The 22,815-nt window shown below is 38.8% G+C and overlaps 1 protein-coding gene across 2 annotated transcripts; it reads left to right on the forward strand.

Annotated features, from left to right (window-relative positions):
- The first annotated feature begins 457 nt into the window (after positions 1–457).
- On the forward strand, positions 458–21,946 carry STEAP2 (STEAP2 metalloreductase). 2 transcript variants are annotated; one of them, XM_054640389.2, is made up of 6 exons: positions 458–644; positions 970–1,098; positions 5,261–5,782; positions 7,426–7,953; positions 9,609–9,773; positions 15,990–21,946. In XM_054640389.2, the coding sequence occupies exons 3-6, from the start codon at positions 5,291–5,293 to the stop codon at positions 16,272–16,274; spliced, it is 1,470 nt and encodes a 489-aa protein (XP_054496364.2). In that variant the 5' UTR covers positions 458–644; positions 970–1,098; positions 5,261–5,290; the 3' UTR covers positions 16,275–21,946. The 2 variants fall into 2 exon arrangements, with proteins under 2 accessions (XP_054496364.2, XP_077030824.1); XM_077174709.1 differs by lacking the exon at positions 970–1,098.
- Positions 21,947–22,815: the final 869 nt, after the last annotated feature.

The following is a 22,815-nucleotide window of genomic DNA, read 5'->3' on the forward strand; positions in this document are numbered from 1 at the left end:
CCAGTGCTCTGTCACTCTCAATGTGCAGTAGTTTTTCCTCGTGTTGAGGTGGAAATTTTTGAGTTTTGGTTTATGGCAATTGCTCCTTGTCCTGTTGCTGGGCACGACTGAAAAGAACCTGGCACCACCCTCTTGACACCTGTCTTTGAGACATTTATATGCATTGATAAGAGTCCCTCTCAGTCTTCTCCACACTAAACAGGCCAACCTCCCGCAGTCTCTGCTCGTAAGAGAGATGCTCCAGATCTCTCACCATCTTTGTTGTGTCCCTTGGACCCTCTCCTGTACTTTTTCTTGCACTGATGAGCCCAGAATGGTCTCAGCACTCCAGAGGCCGCCTCACCAGGGCCGAATACAGGGGTAAGACCACCTGCTGGCCACACGCTTCCCGATGCACCCCAGGCTACCACTGGCCCTCCTGACCGCACGGACACACTGCCGGCTCCTGATCAGCTATCACCCACCAAGGCTCCCACGTCCCCCGGAGCCGCCCGGCCGCGGTGGCGGTGGCGGCGGTGGCGGAGCGGCCGCAGGGGGCGGACCGCAGCGGCAGGACAGGCGCCGCCTCCCCGCCCGCCCGGCACTGCGGGCCCGAGTGCGAGGAGGAGCGGCGGCGGCGCGGTGCTCCTGGCGGGCGGGCGGAGGTGAGCGGCGCTGGGGCCGGGCCGGGGCGGGACGGGGCCCATCCCTGCCGGGCGCTCCTGGGCGCAGCCGCCGCCCGCGGGGCTCTCCCTGCTGCCCATCGCGGCGGCTGCGCCGCGGCTGCCCCGGTCTCCGGGCGGGCTCTGGCGGTGCCGGCGCCCCACGGAGCGCTGCGGCCCGGCCTCGGGCAAACGCGGGGGCGCTCCGGTACCTGGCGGGGCCGCCGAGCCCCCGCCCCGCGGCAGGCGGGCCTGGCAGCGCTGCCCCGGCCGTGCGCGGCGGGCGGCGGGGCCGCCGCTCCTGTCACGGGCGGTGTTGTCGTTGCAGCTGGAGATGCCGGCCCGGACCGGGGCCCCGCCGAGCTGCTCCGGGCTGGATCTCCGCTCCGCGCTGCCGCCCAGGGGGCACCGGCCCGCGCCCGGCCTCCCGCCAGCCCCGCGCCTCAGCCCGCGCCCCGTAAGTGCCCGCCCGAGCGGGGCTCACACACGCACGGCCCGGCTTGCCTTGGTGCGGTTTCCTCCTCCCGTAGTTACTTTTCCCGAAGCAGTTTTTCACGTGTGTCACCATCTGGCTGACATAGCTCTGTGATGTTCTGTTAGCTAATTTAAGAGCATATGTCAAATCTATGTCGCTTTTATTATTTTTTGTAATTCTGGAATGAGTTAGTTCGTAAAAGAAGGTTTGTTTTGTTGAAATTTCTTCCTGAACAACCCACCTCGACTGCTTCTTATCATCTGCTTCCCATTTATTTACTAATGGATTGCACAATAACTTGATGAAAAATCTGTCCAGGGGCTGAAGTTAGGCTAACAAGTCTTTGTTTTCCTTAGTCGTCCTCCCTTCTTTAAGCAATATGTGCTAGTCTGCCTGTCTTGTCATCTCTTTACTTCTGAAGATGTCACTTTGGTCAGCATTTTAAGCCTCAAGGGCTGATTTCATAATTGTCTGCTGACTTGAAAATCTTTATCTTATCTTTAACTTTATCCTTTACTCTTAAATTACCGTTCCCACTTTGACCTCACCGTCTCCCTGTAGAAGGAATTTCTTTAAATACCTATTCACAGTTAACTTTTATGCTGAAGGCTGAAATAAAGAAGACGTTTAGCAAGAGTATGAGTTGTAACTTGTTCCTTTTCCTGTGAAGTTATAAACTTTGCCTTCTGTCTTTTGTCTTTTTATTGTATTTATGGAACTTTTACTTGTTGCCATTTATCTTCTTCACTAGTTACAAACTCACTTCTGTACCATCCTTGTTCTGATTTTATCCCTACATGATGGCACTGTTTCTTTGTCTTTTTATAGTGCTCCTTAGCCATGCACACAACATTTTATTTTTTTAATCTTGTGTGATTTTTCAGGTCAGGAAAGCTCTCCTGTTGCAGTTATACACTCCTGCCTCTGAATTGCAGTTGTGCATTTAATATAGTCCCTTTCAGTAACTGCTAGCACTCTGCTTTTGTACATCTCTTGGATTACTTGTCTAAAAGTCGTGTCAGCCTGTTCCCTGAGGGTTTTCTATGAAGTCTGTTAGTTTGATTCTCTTACTTGCACTGTATTTTCCTTAGAACAGGCAGTGGGAAGCTTTGGCCAGCAGGCCAAATTCAGCTCACCAGAGCAATTAATCATCCAAGTCCTGTGTGCCCACTCTCCCCAAGATCCTTTGGACTAAAACTGAAAGTAGGCTGCAGCATGGTTAAATGGTGCTGGTAGCCCATTTCCTTATGGTGGTTCCCTTTCAATCTCAGTTTTGCAGCACATCCTGGTTACATGGTAAGAACTGAAATGGGCTGCTGTAATCACATGGTGAAAGCATACATGTTCTGTCATATCCAGTTACCTCTCTTATCTCGTTAGATATTCTCATGTTCCTGGATGCAAACCCATCCTGATACAGGAAATACTGGTAGTTTGGTCATGTGTTAAATACGTTTCAGGTCACATGGTAAGGAAAAAGTCAATGCTTTTTTGAGTGCATGCATAAAAATCTTTGTGCTCTGCCAGAAGGATTCACTGTTAGAATCTTCTTTGAATACTAACTTTGTGGTCACTTTCACATATATCTTTCTGTCTTTAACTTCTGAGTCCAGTTTTGGTGAGTTTGTACCTTCTAGTCAAAGCTGAAATGAAAAATGCCCATTCTTCTAGTAGCTTCCTCTAATTTCTGGAACACAAAGCTGCTTTTAATTGTGGGGGGTTGTTCACCACACATGCTGTATTACTAGCCAATGGCTGGTTAATGTCCCCCACTGATGATTAACTACCATCATATCAGCTCTTGGATGGTAGCTCAGGAAAAGGTTCTGTGTGGTCTGTTGTTGATTGCTCCCAAGACAGCAACCTTGTGGTTTCTTTTTGCTCCTTCTTAGCCTGCCTCTCCTCATTGCTTCCTAATTTTCAGACTTTATTCCTGTTCTACAATTATATTGGCTTTGCCTGGCAAGACTTTGGTAGCAGGATGGGGAGGAGTGCTGTAGGGGTGGTTTCTGTGAGAAGCTGCAGGAATTCTCCCCTGTGTCTAATGGGGCCAGTGTCAGCTGGGTCTGGGGTGGACCATGGCTCACCAGGGCCCAGCCCATCAGCACTGGCTGTTACCTCTCAGGTAACATAGGTAAGAAGAGGAAAAAAGTAATTGCAGTGCAGAACAGAGGATGACAACACATGAGAGAAACAACTCATGTAGACACCAAGGCCAGTGAAGAAGAAGAAGGAGGTGCCCTGAGCACTGGATTAGACATTCCCCTGCAGCCTGTGGTGCAGGCCATGGTGAGGCAGCTGTCCCTCTGCAGCCCATGAGGTTCATGGTAGAGCAGAGATCCACCTGCAGCCCACGGAGGAGCCCCACACCAGTATAGGTGGATGCCTGAGAGGAGGCTGTGACCCCATGGGAAGGGGTGGAACAGGCTCCTGGCATGGACCTGTGGAGAGAGGAGCCCACATTGGAGCAGGTTTCCTGGTAGGGCTTGTGACCCCATGGGGACCCACACTGCAGCAGCCTGTTCCTGAAGGATTGCACTCTCTGGAAGGGACCCTCACTGGAGGAGTCTGTGAACTGTAGCCTGTGAGAAGGACTCACACTAGAGAAGGATGTAGAGACTCCACTATGGGAGGAACCTCATGCTGGTGCAGAAGAAGGTCTTCTCTGCTGAGGAGGAAGCAGCAGCATAAACAGCATGTGATGAACTGACCATAGCATCCATTCCCTGTCTCCCTGTGCTGCACAGGGGAAGCAGGCAGAGAATTGGGAATAAAGTTAAGCCCAGGAAGAAGCTTACTAGGGTGAGGAGAAGGTGTTTCTTTAGGATTTGTTTTACTTCTCATTGCCCTGCTCTGATTTTGATTGGTAATAAAGTCAGTTAATTTTCCCAAGTAGAGTCTGGTTTGCCTCTGGTGGTAACTGGTGAGTGATCTCTCCCTGTCCTTATCTCAGCTCATGAGCCTTCTGTGGTATTTTCTCTCCTCAGCCCAGCTGAGGAGGAGTGATAGAGCAGCACCTTTTTGGACACCTGGCCTCCAGCCAGAGTCAACCCCCGCCAGTGATGCAGAACCACCTAGGTTGTAACTGTGGTTTCGTGTGCAGACTTCTCTCCTGAGCATTGTTTTGTTGGTTTTTAATGTCTTTCTTAGAGCTTTAATGCAGTTCTGTGGCCAAGGATATAATAGTATTTATTTTATTTTCCTGTGAGCCTTAGCTTCTGTTCTTCTTCAAAACATCCCTTACTACACTGAATTTCAGTCCTAAAATTATCTTCCCTTTTATTATTGGGTGAAATCTGGCTATTCCTGCTTTCTCTGGAAGGCTGTCCCGTGTGTTTGTTTCTAGGATTTATTTTACTTGCCTGGATAGAAAATTGTGTTAAGCATATTTGTGACTCATGGCCTTGAATCTTTTACCCTTGCATCCACAGTTAATCCTTATACATCCATGGCCAGACCAAGCAGTCTGACCTAGAAATGTCATTAGTGATCTCACAACTAGGTCTTGATAAATTTCTTTGTTGTTTCTGCCATTGGATCCACATGGGCAGCCCATTTTCCAGCTGACAGGTGAGTGTGTCAGATGGATGTTTGTCATGATGTCATGATGTTTGCATCTTTGAGACTTTTGCATCTCCTCCTTCGTGGCCAGGAGAGGATATCACAAGAATAACCTGCGTAAACTTTTAATGGAATTCAGCTTCCATGTACTCACTGATCTCATGCTGATCACAGCCCAATGCTCTCTACATTCTACTATTTGCCAATTTTCTTTACATGTTTCTACTCATTATTCTATTTACCATTAGTTTCAGGAGTACAAAGTTACATTGTGGTCCAGTATTCCAGGGCAGTGGAAGATAAGAAATAGAAGATGAAAAAATTGTTTTGCACTTAAGTAACTATTATTGAAGTGCTGAAGTGTTGCTTGTTTCTCCTTCTATTGGTGACATATTGCAAGACAAAATTGAGTAGCACATACTTGATTAAGGAAAAAAATATAATATGAAACTTAGAACCAAAGATTTTGCTTCCAGAGGTGTTAATGGATTTTGAGGTCTCATAAAATTGTATGATGCTGATTTTTCCTTCTTTTGTTTTTTCTTTTTCCTTTTTTTCTCTTTCCTTTTTTTTTTCCCTACAGAAATCATTGTAGGTTTGGTGTCTTGGAAGCATGGAAACAATCTCTATGATGGGGAGTCCCAAGAACCTCAATGAAACTTTTCTACCAAATGCTGCCAATGGCATCAAGGATGCCAGTAAGGTCACGATAGGCATCATTGGAAGTGGAGACTTTGCTAAGTCACTGACAATCAGACTCATCAGATGTGGGTACCACGTGGTCGTAGGGAGCAGAAACCCTAAACATGCTGCTGACTTCTTTCCCCATGTGGTTGATGTCACTCACCATGAAGATGCAGTGGCTAAAACAAACGTCATTTTTGTAGCCATACACAGAGAACATTACACCTCTTTGTGGGATCTCAAACATTTACTTGCTGGTAAAATTCTGATTGATGTCAGCAATAATACAAGAGTAGACCAATATCCAGACTCCAATGCAGAGTATTTGGCATCACTTTTTCCCGATTCCCTAATTGTCAAAGGATTCAATGTCATTTCAGCTTGGTCACTACAGTTAGGACCAAAAGATGCCAGCAGACAGGTAAATGTTTTTATTTGTATTAATTTAACTTATTTGTAAGATGAAAATGACAGGAACTGAGTGTAACAGTCAGAACTCATGAAATTTACATTCCCTGAGTTAACATCCCTAAAATGTTGGACCTTTAGCTTACATTTTAGTAGCCAATAAAACCCTCAGAGTTTAGTTCATCCCACTGTAAGACAAAATAAGTGGTCCAGTTTTTTCCCTGTGTTGCCTGTTTGTCTTTAAAGACTGCAGAGGAAATGTGAATACTAGCTTAGAATAAACTGATCTTTGGGTGACGACCGACTGAGGAGAAGAGTTGAGTCTTAATTTCCATAGGAAATACATTCATGTGTTTCCTTATGCTTTATACAAGGGTAGAGACAGTCTTTTCCAGTGCATTTTAGGGGCTGTGTTGGGGTGAACTATTGAAAGAGATGCACAGAAATCTCAGGTCCCAATCCCAGAGGTCAAGAATCAGCTGTTCTAAAAGTGCTTGCATTTAATGTAGCAGCAAAGTGATTGAAAGAAATTATCTAGCTCTTAGAGTGTCCCAAAATCATAAATATGGGAACAGAAGGAGGCACATATGTTTCTAAGTGATCATTCATTTGATCCAGGGCTGCTTGGGAACATCATGTTCAAAGTCCTTCCCAGTATGTTCTGAAATCCATCCTGCATATAGAAAATGCACCTTTATGTTTTTCATGTTTTGCTGAAGTGATGTAAAGGATTTATACCTGTGCAAGCATCCAGTCCTTCACAGCTTTATGAAATCTGAGAAATACATAATAAATAACATGATGTAACATGACTGCTGGAGACTAAATTCAGTTTTCTGGCACTTCAGGTAGATTTAAATGGAATGCAATTGATATGGAATTAGCATAATCTAAAAAATAACTTCACCATACTTCTTTCATTCCCTTTCAGAATAGCACAATACTAATTCACTTCAGTCAAAACAGATCATATTTGCTTCAATGCAGATGGTCAGCAAATAGTGTTGGGCAAACTATAGCCCATTGTAAATTTTAATGGAAGCTTGAAGTACTTTGTAGCAGTACACTTCTTTGTCTCTGTAAAAAACTGGCCTTTAGAATAAGTTATTTGGCTGCTTGTTTTTGTCTTTTCTGTTAAATACTCAAATCTGAAATCTGTGGAAATCTGGGTTGTGAAATAACGCTAAAATTGTTACCCACTGAGAGATTACACAGATCGCTGCTTCTCAGTCTGTGGATGCTAAAGTTGTTTAAGGGTCATTGTTCAAGATTCCTGTACTTTTGAGAGATTTTGGATTTTCTTAAATGCTTTTAGCTGTAGCTTCAAGTTAGTCCAGTCCTGTAGACATTTCAGTATGACAGGTTTCAGTGTACAGATTACCAAGACATTCCCTATTATTAAATCCAAGAAAAAGCCAATTTTGTTTTGATTACTCTGTTACTAAGTCAAAGTGCATGTTTGCACTTTGGCTAGATTTTTATGTGATTTTATTGTCACATCGGTAATATAAGCTGGGATAAAGTGTACAGTTTTAGCAGTTGTGATGTAGTTTTGATTTTGAAGCCCTTAAGGTTTTTGGTGGATTTTGCTGGTTTTTTGTTTACCTTTGAATCTTTTTCTGTGACTACAGACAGTTCCCTTGACTCTCCCAACAGGTCTATATATGCAGTAACAATGTTCAGGCTCGCCATCAAGTTATTGAGCTTGCCCGTCAGCTCAGTTTCATTCCCATTGATTTGGGGGCACTGTCATCTTCAAGGGAGATTGAAAACCTGCCTCTGCGCCTGTTCACCCTGTGGAAGGGGCCTGTACTCATTGCCATTAGCCTGGCAACATTTTTCTTCATCTATTCCTTTGTCAGAGATGTCATCCATCCCTACATGAGAAATCAGCAGAGTGACTTTTACAAGATTCCCATTGAGATTGTCAACAAGACCTTGCCAATTGTTGCTATCACTTTGCTTTCTCTAGTATATTTATCAGGACTTATTGCAGCTGCTTATCAGCTTTACTATGGCACTAAGTACCGGCGCTTTCCTCCTTGGCTGGACAGCTGGCTCCAGTGTCGGAAGCAGCTTGGACTGCTCAGTTTTTTCTTTGCCACAGTGCACGTGGTGTACAGCCTCTGCTTGCCTATGAGGAGATCAGAGAGGTACTTGTTCCTCAACATGGCATACCAACAGGTAAGACAGTCTTTAGTTCAATAAGCCAAAAATGCTTTGGCTGGGTGCATATGGCTCCTGAATATAGTAATTGGGTTTTTCTTAATCTGTTCTACTGCTTTTGGCACAATAGTTATGGGTTATCGTATGCATAGGTGGTGCCAGATAAAGAGACTAAAAGAATATCTGTGCATTTGGCTCACCTTGTGGGTCAATCTGCAGTCAAGTTTATGTGGCAGGGGGAATCAAGGACGTGTCCTGCTGAAATCAAGGACATGTCCCACTCAAATTCCTGATAGCAATATACACAATAAGAATGTAGGATAGACAGGATAAGAGCAACAGCAGGAAGATTCTGAGGTATGTTTCTTTCTATGTATACTTAACACATGGGGGAAGTATCATAAGTGCATTTACAAATATGAAAAATATAAGGACAGATACTGTAATCATACTTACAGATGCTTCTGTGTTCCAAAAAGGAAAAAAAGAAGATGCTGATATTTTGTAACATTTTGGACCAATGCTGAAAATACTTTATTCTTTTAAAATTCCGTGGACATCATCTATTGCACACAATAGAAATTGACTCATAGTTTCCAGGAACAATTGATCTTGCATAATCCTGAAACGTTCTCCAACAAATCTGTCATCTCTAGAAGAGGGTCTGATGCTGCTGTCTATCAGGGAGACAGCTTATTGTAACCTTTAAAGTGGCAGAAAAGCAGCATTGCCCAAAAAACAGCATTGCCATTCACCACATAAAATCTATAGCAAAGAGAGAAATGATAAAACAGAAAGGAAGACCAAATAAGGAAATAAAATAAAATGTAACAAATTTACAGGGAGCATCGCAAACTCCAAAAGAGCTAGCATCAAAAACTGAACTTAGGGGAAGGGCAAAACTGTAATAGGCAGCATGAAACCGTAATTCACACTTAAAATTAGTAATGCTAAAGGATTCACTGGTACGTTTACTAAGAAATTATCTTAGTTTTAATGATACTGTAAAACTTTCACTTGCTAATATTTCTGGTGCACCTTTTTCAAGACATGTCATATTGCAATAGTTAACCTGGAAGTGGAAAAAAGAATTGAATATCTAAGTTTCATAGTTGTTAAGGTCCTGAATTGTTTCTTTTTTTCTGGTAAAACTCTCCACAAGAACCATCTTGGAAAAATCTGATGGCAATAGTGAAAGAGAGAAGCAAGCCTGGACTCAGCATAGAAAAGCTGAAGGAAATTATGCTAAGTTATTTCTAAATGTAATTAAAAAATCTAAAATCTAATTTCCAAACAAAAAAAGAAATTGCAACTTATGTTACAGAATTTAAGTTTGCAGAGTCTGAAGAACACAGCTCCTCTTCTACAGTGTATAAGAATGTGCAGAATTACCTGATTTTATGACAGTATTGTTGTAAATGGTATATAATGTTACATGTTTTTTTAGCATCTCATCTAAAATTTCCATGTTTAGTATATTTTTAATTTAGCAAAAGCCAATACCAGCAGTAAGGAAATAGTTGTTTTTCTCCAAGGCATGAGGAAACCTCTGAAATATTTGACTGCATTTTATAGTTGTCCCGTGACTGTGAACTTTAGGTCAACAAAATTACTTCTGTTGGTATTTTTAATATTCTTTAGAATAAAGTTCATCCTTTCTGCTCTTTCATCAGGTTCATGCAAATGTTGAAAATTCTTGGAATGAGGAAGAAGTGTGGCGAATTGAAATGTATATCTCCTTTGGAATAATGAGTCTTGGATTGCTTTCCTTGCTGGCAGTAACTTCCATCCCTTCAGTAAACAGTGCCTTAAACTGGAGGGAGTTCAGTTTTATTCAGGTGTGTTACTTTTTTAATAAGGGGGTTTTGGTGTTAACAAGAATTCCTTCATCACACTCATGATCAACATCATAAAAAAAAGCTCCTTGCAATGTGACAAGAGCCTTTTTTCCTCTGCCTCTGGTAATTCAATAAAAACAATTACTCAGTAAATATGTTACCATGAAGACACATTGAGCATTTCATGAGTGTAGAACAGGACTTTTTATTTTACACTTCTTGATCTTAAATAACCAACATAGCTAAGACCAAATGATCACTAATCTATTCATTTTCTGTTCTTAGAACTTGTTGCTAAATTCAAATTAGATAAATTTGGACAAACCTGCTAAATGCAGTGATACTGATGAGATACTTGTATAGGTAGATGCACACAGCTATTAAAACTGAAGACTTAATTTGCCCTGAAAGATTTTTATTGCACAATCCTCTGACAGCCATGGTGCCATTGTTTAAATTTTACTTCTCATCCACTGTGGGACTTGACACAGCTCTCAACTGCATTGTTCCCATTAGCTGAAAATACTCACTAGTAAAATATGGAGCGTTGCTTATTAAAATCAGAGGCTTTTTTTTCAAGGCCCTGGCACACCATCTGCTGCCTTTCTTCCTCAGGTAAATATCTAGAACATGGAAATCTAACCAGCATAAAATACTGAGAAACACAGGCTTTAATGAACAGCTCAGTGCTTGCTCTTACACATAACTGCCAGTAGTTCTAGGAAGCAGTCAGGTATAAGAAATTTTATTAGGATTCAGTTGGGTGAAAATTCTTAAGTGTGCACAGTTTTTGGGTTTGTTATGTTTTGTTTTCTGACTTTGGCTTTAGTACTGTAGTCTTAGCTCAGTCTTTTCTGATTAACATTTTTTTCAGCTTAGCCTAATAATATTGCTTAATTCTGAGTCCTGTTCATTTCAGAATGTGGGCGCTGACTTTAAAGTTCAGGGCTTGGGTTGCACTTCATAATTTACAGATATTTTTGAAGAGAATGGTGGGGAACACTTCAAAGGCTGTAGTTGTTTGGCGTCTGTCTGTGATGTCTTTTCTTTTCCTTCTGATTTCCATTACTGGAAAACTGCAGGTAGACCTACAAAAAGTTTGCTGAAAAGTTTTTCAAAGTGGAGTTACCCTGATAGAATTGTTTATTCACAGTCATGGCTTTAAACCTTCAGAGAGACTAAAACCTCAAGTGTATTGTTACAATATCTCTGCCATCTGGATTTCTCTGTGTGGGGACAGTAGTACTGCTGTTGGGTGATATAAAACATCAGTGCAAAAGGGAAAAATATGTATTCACTTGTGAGTGAGATGATGCCTTTATCCAGTAATAACTTCCAGCCACAAAAACAGCATTTTTGTCTTATTTTTCCTTACTCATATTTCGAAAATTCAGGCTTGTGCGACTGAGTCAAAACCCATACAATAATCACAATGATGTATCTAGAACTGCATATTTACTGCAGTTATTTCCACTGTAAATTAAGTCAAAATAGTTCCAAATCTAAATAATTATGAACTTTAATGACCCATCTGTCAGTATTTTGAGGAAGTTGTTTGGGAATAAGTTGTTTGCTCGGGATGTATGTTACAGTTCATACTTTATTATGTGCAGAAGATAACTGGTATTGGTAATGAACTACTTCATTAATCACAAAAGTATTGAACTACTAAAAAATTTCTTAATGTTAGTGAGTATTTACTTTGTCATTAATTCTCAGGATGTGTGTTATTCTCCATTTAGTTACTTGTCAAAAAAATTCTTCTTGATTTCTTCAATCAGAAGACAGACTTTCAGTGATTGCTTACTAGAGTAAAAGGAGTCTGTATTTCTGTATAATTTTCACTGTCCCCAGTATGCAAGGAGAACAGATAAAACATTATAATACTTACTCTCTTTTATGTTTTTCTTCTACTGAACTTCATTTCAGTGAAGGAAAATTAAACTTAAATTTCTCAATCTTTTCTGTGTCGGGGGATAAACAGCAGAACTACTAACCTATCATCCCATTGCTGCTTTTCTTTTCAGTTGGGAAAAGCAGTATGTCTCTAGCTTTAGTCCTGAATCTCAGATGATTTGCCACAACAGCTGCTGGACTTGTTTCACATCTGACAGATGAAGAATCAGTTGGTCAGCAAACTCAGTGTCCCAGCTCAACACTTCCCACTGAGAACAGCACATTCTTGCTTGCTCATCTTAGAAAATGTAGTTTCATCAAAATAAGGGTGTGGCCTCTTCTAAATAGTTTTACCACGAGAACATAGTCTTGAATCCTACTAGGAAAATCTGAGTTTATTAAAATGTCCAGTATAGACTAGCCTTGTTCCAGTAGAAGAAGCCCTAAGCAGCATCTCCTCAGTCTACAGCAGTTCAATGAGGTCTTCAAACACAGTCTTCCTAATAATCTAAAGAGTCACCAGTTGTCAGTAGTTTTGCACAGAATTGCTGTCTTTGATATGCAAAATTCTTTTGGAGATGCCTCCATCTTACCTAGCCTGGTTTCAAACACAGGTGTCAGCAGCTCCAAAAATTCATCAAGGGAAAAGGACTTTGAGAGGACAAGTAGTGCAGGCTTCACTCATAGTACGCATATGAACAAAGTGAGATACGAGAAGGTTTAATAGTGCAAAAGGAAATTACTGTGTCAGTCCTAGAAAGAGCTAAGAGACCAACAGAAAAGAGGAATTGCTACAGTACAGAGTTGACCACTGTACAAAACAAAGGTTTGATTACTTCATCATGATTTGGAGAGAAACACTCATAACATCCAGATAGAGGAGCCACAGAATGAGACAGTGATGAAGTTTTCTCAGTAGGAGATCCTGGATGACTGAAACTTAGTGTGAAACTTTGCAGTCACGTTAACATAACCCAGAGCTGAAGTTTACTGAGAAAAGCAGCAGGGAAGAAAGCTGGGGCTGATAAACTAATGCATCAATTTTCTTAAATGCCACTTCAGTATTCTTCTTTTTCTCATCTAAATATATTGGATAAGGAGCAAAGGAAGACATGGGCAAGAAATAGAAAAGAATTTGTATTTTGTCAGAGCAGGCAGAATAAACAGCTTAAACCAACACACTGTAAACAGAAAAAAAAGACATTTATTGAAACCAGTCTTTGACTGTTCACATAAAATACAAGGAAATGGAGAGTGTTGTCTGCAAGCTATCCTGCACTTGGTCCTTCAGTCTAGTGAGGAAAGTTAAACTGTAAATATATAATGTAATATATATAATGTAATGACTGCTGTTTCTGTTTTCCAGTCTAAAACTTCAAGTCCAAATTCCATCATTTAAAGTGGCAATGGACAGAGCAGATTGGTTTTGAAAGCTGAGCTTCATGTTTTTTTAGCAAAAAACAACACAAATCTGCCATTTGAGTGGTAGGAAGCTGACTTTTTTGTAGATACTCCTTTCCTCTGCTAGCCCAATCCTAAAGTTTTTTGCAGGCAGTGTAAAATATTTCTCATGCATACACTTTGAGAAAGGCTGCCCCAACTTAGTTCTCCCACAGTAATAGGGTACTTTCTCCCCAGAGTAAGGTAGACTAAGGCCTGAGTATTTAGCAAGTTTGTGGGTAAGATTCCAGTCAGAAGTTACTACAAACAGTTTTTAAGTTTAGCAATAGCTGTTACACAGAGAATCTGAAGTACATCTTGCATAAATGGTGAATTTAGAAAATACCGTTTGTATATATAAATTGCTTGGAACTACTCGACCATTGTGAATGTGGAAATTCCTGAAGCAGATTTGCCTCACAGCACATTTTGTCTCTAAATAGGTTCATCTTGCTGGTAACATTTTAAGGTTTTTTCTCTTTCATCTTTCCTGCTCCATTAAGTTTTGTTGGTTCCTTTCTCAAACAATACCAGTTTGTCCAATTTATCAGTAGCCTTAGCTGGAAATCTCCCATATTGGCTAAAAGCTGACTTTGATCAGGAAGGAAAAGAAACAAAAGAGGGAGGACTTAGAGAAAAGCTAAAAGATTTGGGAGTCCATAGGAAATGTGCTAATCTATTACTCAGCTTTCAGGGAACATAGTATTATGGAAGATAAGAAAACAAAGCAGTCAAAGATACTCTTCCACTTTTCCCAGCAGCCATCCTAAAGCCCAGGCAGAGGGTTGCCAGGAATTACAACTGATTTTTCTGCTCACTTTACTGTTCAATGTGAATTTACCAGTGAAGAAACAGTATTTCTTCTTGCTGCTTTCAGAAGTCCTCTACTCTTAAAGTAATTATCATCTGGAGTCTGGTAATGGTAATTAAGAGCCCAGTTGATGAACATAGCTGACATTGGTAGCTGACAGAAGCTACAGCAATGTCTTTGTTAGTTTTAGATGTGTCGTTGAAATTGAGCAGTACACACTAGCACATGCTCTACCAACACTTCAGAGAAGCATATGGCAACTCTTCACAGGGCAAGAAAAAAAAGAACTTAATAAAACTGCATCATGTGTTTTTCTTGTCCTTTTGTTGTTAGTTTAAAATATACTGGATGTACTTCTTAGTTTCCATTTTGACCATTAGATAGACATATATAGATGTCTCAAAACTATAAAAAATAAGCACTAAAATAAAATAATTGGGAATGAATGTATAATATTTCCCTTCTGTTTGTATTTTCAAGAATTGTTATATTTCTCATCAGTAATCCTGATGAAGAAATGAGGGATATTATTCACTTGTGCCCTTCTCCCTGCTGCCAGTAATGTAACAATGAATTCAGGACAGTCATACCAACAAAAATCTGTAACAACATATTATAACACCAGGTTTGACTGTATTGTTTGCTGTCCAAATTTCTTACCAGAAGTTCCGTTCAAATACCACGTACCCTGTTTTCATATTCTCAAGTGTTTGTCTAAATGTTCTGTTTACTATGGGATATTTTGGGAACAATTTTTTTTTAAGAAAAAAGTATGCAGCATATATAAAGATTAACAAAATGGCCCTGAAACCATTGGCAAAAAAATACATAAATATTGGAAAGTCAAAAAACAGGGTAGCGGTCCCTAGAAATTAACAGAAATATTTTCTTTTTATACCGTTATACCTGTGAATCCTTGCAAATAGTATTAGCTCAGACATTCTTCTTGCTTTAGAAGCTGCTTAATCTTGAAGTAGAAGGAATTAATTATTTTACTACCTATTATGGACCCTTGGGCTGCATTTTTCTTTGCTTGTCTGTTTGCTGGAATTAGACCATACCTTGGTAGCCAGTTTCCTTTCTTAATGCTTGTTCTCTGTTTCAATGATTTTCTACAAATGTTTCCCAGCCAAGTTAGTCATTACATCAGTTTTGACCAGAAAGAGTTCTTCATTTGATCACCACCAGAGATCAAAGCATAGTAGTCTTCTTCAGTCATGGTTTGGGAAAGTTAAGTTGATGCGTTGTGAAATCTGCAAAGCATTACAGCTACAGGGTCCTTAAAAAGGTGGATTCACAGAACTGCTGAGTGATCCCTGTTATCACCACATTCTGTGGCAAGCTCTAGATTTATGTGCTGAGAGGTCCTTCCTCTGCAGGCTGCTGTGGGAACCCTCTCTTTTCATCTTTTATCCAGCTCTGCTGGTTTATGGTAGACTGCAGCACTGCTTTGTGCTATTATGGCCAAGCCCTGCAGTTCAGATATTCCCATTAAACAGTCAGCAACAACTGAGGGAGAAGGTAAGGGATGGTTTATGCTAACATCAGGCAAGTGGATGTAGGCCTTTGTGAGGCAGAAGTAAGCTGTGCATCTCAAAGTGATAAAAATATGCAAGTTTAGGCCCAAATCTCTGCCAACAGAATTGCATTGTTCCATAATAAGGAATCTTGGAAGTGATCTATCCTCATAATTAAGAATTAGGAAACTTAATTTCCAATCATAATGGATGTTGTTCTAGTAACTACTCTGGAATTGTTTCTTATTGGCATACCTATCCTGAAGTTGGCTTCCATTACTTAGAATTTGGGCAACATCATTTCAGCTTTGACTAAGGCCTGTAGATGTTAGCAAAGGTACTCTGTAAATCAGTGCTCAGTTCAGTCAGTAAGTTTTAGAATGGTAACTTAAAACCATATATTGCTAACTTAATGTAGTGAATAGGTAAGAGATCTTAACTTGATGTCTAATAGAAATGTTAAAATAATCCAAATAATGTATTAGAGCTGTCAGGTGAAGGACCAAGTGCTATTATATATATTTTTTTTTTCTGTTTTCTCTTTCTTCACAGTCTACACTTGGATACATTGCTCTACTTATAAGTACCTTCCATGTACTGATTTATGGATGGAAGAGAGCTTTTGAAGAAGAGTATTACAGATTTTATACACCACCAAATTTTGTTCTTGCCCTTGTTCTGCCTTCCATTGTAATTGTAGGTAAGATCATCTTACTTTTGCCATGTGTAAGTAGGAAACTGAGGAGAATTCGAAGAGGATGGGAGAAAAGCCATGTTATAGAAGAAGTAAGTGGGTCTGTTCCACATCTCTCCCCAGAAAGGATAACTGTAATGTGATGATATTTGTTAACACTGTTGTACATGTTTGGGCTTTGGGTTTTTTTGTCTATGTCAAATAAACTTGCATTTTTAGGAGTTTAGTTAAGTAGGAGTCTTTGTAAAGTCTCTTGCTTGACATATAGTACAAGCTCTTAACCAAACTATGGAAGTTTATAACTAGAAGACAACTATTTCTGATAACTACAAAAATATTTTTGTTTTAGATTACAGAGGGCAGATGATTATGAAATAAAAAAAATAATGTTCCTTTGCACAGTTATATCACAAAAATATTTTATTAGAACCAGGCTTTACAGATATTTTTTGCCTTAGAGGATATGTGTTAGAGTGCTGCTTATTAATATGACATTTTCTGGGCAGTGTTTTTTCTATTAAAACCACATTTCTGGGTTAATGAGTTCAGAATATAAAGTAAATTATTTAGGAAATAACTAGGGTTTGAAAGAAATTAATTTGTAATGATCACAGAATCACAGAATGGTTTGAGTTGGAAGGGACCTTACAGATCAGTAAATTCCAATGCCCCTGTCATGGGCCTTGACAACTTTCACTAGACCAAGTTACTCAAAGCCCCATCCACCCTGGCTTTGAACACTTCCAGGGATGGGGCATCCACAACTTCTCTGGACACCCTCTGCTAGTGCCTCACCACCCTCGTAAAGATTTTCCTCCAAAAATCTAAATCTAAACCCAATCTAAACTGACTCTCATTTAGTTTATAGCCATTCCCCCTTGTCCTGTCACTACATGCCATTGCCCTCTCCAGCTCTCTTGTAGGCTCCCTTCAGGAACTGGAAAGCTGCAGTCAGGTCACCCCTAAGCCATCCCTTCCAGGCTGCACAAACCCAATTCTCTCCCCCTTTCCTCACAGGAGAGGCTCCCCAGCCCTCTGACCATCTCAGTGGCCCTGCTCTGGACCCCAGCAGGTCCCTGTCCTTCCTGTGCTGCACCCCAGAGCTGGGTGCCGTGTTCCAGGTGGGGTCTCTGTCCCCAGAGCAGAGCAGAGGGACAAAACCTCCCTGTCCTGCTGCCCAGGCTGCTCTTGGTGCAGCCCAGTGCAGGTTTGGCTCTCTGGGCTGTGAGTGCCCATGGCTGGGTCAGGGTCAGCCTCTCCTCCACCAGCACCCCCAGGTCCCTCTGGGCAGGGCTGCTCTCAATCCCTTCATCCCCAGCCTGGATGGATACTGGGGGTTACCCCAGGCCAGGGGCAGCACCTTGCACTTGGTCAAGTGTATTGCACATGTACAGTATATTTATTTGTGTGTGGTTTTACACCATTACATGATTGGAATATGCAAATCCAGTCTCAATAATGGTGTGACATCTTGTAAGCAAAGGGTACTGTACTAAACTTTTTTTTTCAAAGTATTAAGTAGGATTTTAGACCTTTGGCATCTCTTTATTTCCATACATCATATAATGAAGATTCAAAACAGTGCTATACATTTATAGAAAGATACGTGTGTAAACTAGTTTTTGATTTTTTAATGACTTTGAAATATGTGGAGATATTTTAAAACAAAAAGAAAAGCTGACAATTCAGCAACAATAAAAATCCATTTCCACTGTGAAACTTCCAATATATTGGAAGCATCACAATACTCATGTTCTGTATGTGTCTACACTGGAGTTTAAGTTATTATATATGAATTTCCCAGAATGTGTCTTAAATTCTTAGTATCTTTTTGTGCAAATCCAATCTTCTATTTTTATATAAAGGTCTAACTTTTACAAGTGTCTCTGGGATATGCCTGAAGTTTTGAGAAACCAAATTATTATTATACTTAAAAATCTCTTAAACCCTGACATTTGCATTTGCTGTTGGATTCTAAATAATGTTCACAATTGCTTATTACTACTGCTGTGTCAGTAGTAATTACTCTTCTCTAACAAAACAACCAAACTCAACTCATACCTTCAGGCTGCTACTGCTTAATTAGCAGAACTTCTATTTCAGTGAATCAGATTGTGTATTTGGTTCTAATTTTCTTGTATTAAATTACATTTTTTCTTATCTATATTTGCACTGTTTAAAATCTCTAATTTTCTTAGCTGAACCTTCTCTTATTATTTATTGCTTTGATAGAATTTGTCCTATCATGTATCAGAAATATATAGAATTAAGCTTGAATTTATCCTTAAACATCACTGGTCCTGTAAATCTCATTATCTCTGCTTGTAATGAAATTCACAGAAAAGAAGATTCTAGAATCAAACTCTGCCCCCAGTTATGCCAACCTAAGCCTAAAGAATTCATGTTAGTTGTTCTTAAATTAATTTAAAATCCAAAATATCTACAACTATTTTATTTTTATGCTAGTATCCAAATTCCCCAGACTTACACATCAACCCTGTGTATATTCTGGGTTTGTTGCAAAATGAGAGATAATTGAACTTCCTTTCATTTTAAGCATGTTCAAATCTAGAGATGAAAATAAAATACTTTAATGATGTTTTTTCAGAATTAAAGTATTTTTATATGTCTTTAGACATGTTTTGTATTGAATAAGAGGCCAGTGGATTCTTGAAAAGGAAGGTTTGTGAATACATTGTTTGAAAAATACAACTGTTATATGGGTCAACAGATATTTGATACTTTATTTTAGTTCACAAATTTTCAATTTCAAGTAGTTGGAAAGCTCAGATTTATCCTCCTTTTTAAGCCTTGGTGAGGAGTCAGTTGGAAGGAAAATAATTAATTTTATTTCACTATTTTTGGAAAAATAAATTATAATAACAGCAGTAATTGGTCAGGCTAAGGTCTTTGAGAGTTGTCTCCAGTAGCTGACAAGTGGTAGATGCTTCTAAAAAGAAAGCAAGTGTCCAGTGAATTTTTTCCTAACACAACTTCTCAACCTCTTGGAAATCAATTATTTTGGATTTATTCGAGACAGGTGCTGCCTCTGGATTACTGTATTTAATAGCTACATTCTCAAAAAATTTATCAAGCATTTTAGAAATATGAAACTCTCCTATTTTTGAACAGAAAAATAAGGAAGGAAAAAAAGATTCAATAAATCTATCAAATAAATAAATAAATAAATAAATATTTGTATTCTTTCTTTTTTCCAAAACCAAATAAGTTTGTTTCAGGGTATTTATTTTATTGTTCCTCCTCCAATATACAGCTATTTCAGTGAGACTGGTGATGATATACAAGTACAATACTTTTTTACCAAACATTCTAGACATTAACTGAAAACCCTGTTGCTGCTGGAGACAGACAGGAGCCTAAACTACTACAAATGAGATTTTCACATAAAAATGAAGAACAAGTAACAATTACAACTTCTAACCTAACTTTGTCTGTAATGGCATTCCAAAAGGTGTATATTTCTTAAAAGGCTTGCAGAATTGATTGTCCTGGACTGTTTCCTATTTCATTAATGCAGAGTGAAACCACACAAACTTGAAGCATTGTACTTCATTCCTTTAAATAAAATTAGCTTTTAAAATCTTAGATAATTAATCTTGGATAATTTTAATGGGATAAATACCACTCTACGTTCTACCCCAGTCCTGCATGGGAAACCTAACTAAAATCACTAGAATGGGCTGGTATAACTGAGAGTAGAATTTCATACCTCTGAACAGATTTAGGCAGAAAGTATTACCATTGACAATCTGACTACATTTAAAAATTAAATATGCTGCTATTATTTTACAGTAATTTTACATTTCTGTGGAATATGTGGTTGACATTCACATTCCCTACAATTATTTAATTATTTTCATACAATAGTGATAATGTTGCAGAACCATGATATTGTACTAACTGAAAATTACTGTCAAAGGCCATAGATACTGTACTGTAATGCATCCACTGACAGTATATACAGAAATGTTTTGGCCCTCTTTCCTATGCAAAAAGTTACTTCATCATTAAATTTATTCAACAGTGATTAAACTGCTACATTATAAATTGCCAAAGATGTCTGGAGAGAGTAATGATGAGTCATTCTTATTTTAAAATTGTGTGTAGAAACTTAAAAATGTGTTTTAATTTTATATGTTACTTGAAAGGTTGAAATATTGAAGTATTAATAAATAGACAATATTTTTAGATCAACTATATGAAGGCATTTTGTGAAATATTTGTGCTACAAAAGTGACACATGGTTTCCTGTTAGGCCATGTATTTACTTCTAACTGGAATAGCATGTTGACTTGTTATTTAATATTTTGTAGTGTTCTTTAAGGACCAATTTGCTCTAACAAGACACTGTTAAAACTGAAGGTAAACAAGACTCATGCATTTAGCAAACTTTATATCCAGCATATGTTTAGTCCCACAAGGGATCTTATTCATCTGACCAAACACATTGATTTCTATAAACTCACCATAGGCTTCTCATTGGAAAAATACCTGAGGCTAATTGTTTAGTTTAGATTGCCTAAATATAAACAACTAAATTCATTTAGACATCTTAGTTACTTAGGAGAATAAATACATATTTTGGGGAATAGTCTGCTATAAAATTATTTTTGTGTAGCTTTATATAAATTCCTTAACTGCCTAATGAAAATAAGTAATGATATAAGCCTAATTTCTCTTAATTATTGTACAGTTTAAAAAATAGAGCTTAATATGTGATACAGAATTGTAAACATATTATAAAATGGAGACTTCTATGTATTTAGCAACAGGTTATTTGTTTTCCATGGATATTGTGTTCTTTCTTAACACTGTCTAAAACAGTTCTATCATAGGTTCCACGTGTCTTTAATTTTGTCTTAAAATTCTCTTAGCTGTTGCAACTACGTACAAGTTAATTAAGTGCACATGTTCTTGAATTATTTAGAGTTTTTGAGTTATTTAGAGATTAATTATTTTGTAATTGTTTTGCAAGTTCTTTAGCTTGTGGTAATGGTTACTGTGAATTGTTGCCACATTTAATTCTTTGTTCCAACATTGTAAATTATATGATGTGCCAAGAATATTTTTATTTGGCATTAATTGCCTATAAATTGGTGTGTCTCTATGTTTGTGTCTGTATGGTATTAGCTGCCCAACTGGCATTAAAGGAAATAGTTCATTAATATAAGGCAATGAGTTCCCCAGTGGCAATAAATTTCACAGGTATGAATACAGTTAGGAAACAGCTTTCCTCTGAAAGTTAGATGTATCAGGTGCATAAAAACTAGATAGATTGAATTTTTCAGTGTTAATATTTTCACATATGCAGTGGTAATGAATGCATATGCATAGTTCCTTGCAGACAGTGCATCTCCTAATACACAAGGTTTTGAATTCTTGGCTGTTCATCCTGTAGTATTTTCTGTCAATATAATGAATAATGTTGCAGTTCTGATATTGTATCACCATATGATACTGCTTGAATCAATTAGATTACAGCCTTTAAAATAGGTGACTTAACTGACTTAACAATGATCTCTGTCATTATATATTGTTTCTCATGCCTTGTTGGCAGTGTCTTAAAGTAAGCATAATATGTCTCCCATGTGTAATATTCTCTTTGTAGTTGTGTTTGTCAGACTGTTTGTGCTGTCTCTCTGAACAGGGCTATTATAAATTATTAGTAATGCTCTTATCTATTTTTCCACAGACTGTGTTTTACACAAAAATCAATAAAAAATCAGTGTAAGGTATTTTGCTTTTTCTTCTGTGCTTATGCAGAATAAATTTTATCTTGTGCTTCTTTCTAATACATGGGTGCTCCGATCAACATTTTCTCTGAGAGATAAAATTTGAATGTGAGTTCATAAAAATATTCTAAGGGCAGTTTATTTATTTTTCAGTATCAGGATTACAGCTTTTTCACACAGACACACTGTATAGCTATATCCCTTATTCTACTCTAAGATATTCTCCATGCTTTCAGATACAGTACTGTCAGCATATATTCAGTCCACTTTTCATTCAACAAAAAGTTTGGCTATGATGAGATTGCTAGGCACCAGTATGTTTGCCAAGTGTCCTGTTGTGTGTATGAAATAGAATTACTCTTCAAATGAAACAAACAGGTGAAGCACTTTGCAGTCCTTCTTTTGGAAATAAGTAACTTTTTTTCTAAGAGGCTTATGCCAGCAGAAGAGGAAAACAATACATGAGAGGTATAAAGCTGCTTACCTGTCCATCAGCAGCATAAACTGTTCTGAGTTCAGAGAAGTAAAGATGCATGGGTCAGTGGAGCTGGCAGCATTTGCATTGCTTTCACATTAGGCTACATAGCCTTCCCAGACTCCCAAATGGAATATAGGTGTTTTTAAAATTCAGAACATTTAATATTGGTTTGTGCCATGCCTAACCTAATAGTAACATTTTGGACCTTGAAGTCTTTGTTTTCTTGGCTTCTATTTTTTTTAATCTCTCCATTTCTCTATATCTCAGTGCTTGTTTTACTGAATGTTGATATCATGCCAGCAGCTGGGGCCCCAAACTTACACCCTTCTCCAGGCTTACCTTGTACTGTACAAGAGTGTAAGTTCTGTGTCCTGTGATTTACTGTGTTTCCTTACAGTAATAAAGATCAGTGTGAAAGTTCCCCTCCATTCCATACCACTCCGTGACCTCAGC

This window comes from Agelaius phoeniceus, chromosome 1 (genome assembly GCF_051311805.1).
Source record: "Agelaius phoeniceus isolate bAgePho1 chromosome 1, bAgePho1.hap1, whole genome shotgun sequence".
In the NCBI taxonomy this organism is placed as follows: Eukaryota; Metazoa; Chordata; class Aves; order Passeriformes; family Icteridae; genus Agelaius; species Agelaius phoeniceus.

Bases quoted from the DNA above. Each gene is read 5' to 3' on its own strand.
- STEAP2 (XM_054640389.2), top strand. From the start codon at position 5,291: ATGGAAACAATCTCTATGATGGGGAGTCCCAAGAACCTCAATGAAACT. The intron at 5,783-7,425 runs GTAAATGTTTTT...CTCTCCCAACAG, and splicing joins CAAAAGATGCCAGCAGACAG to GTCTATATATGCAGTAACAA. The intron at 9,774-15,989 runs GTGTGTTACTTT...CTTTCTTCACAG, and splicing joins GGGAGTTCAGTTTTATTCAG to TCTACACTTGGATACATTGC.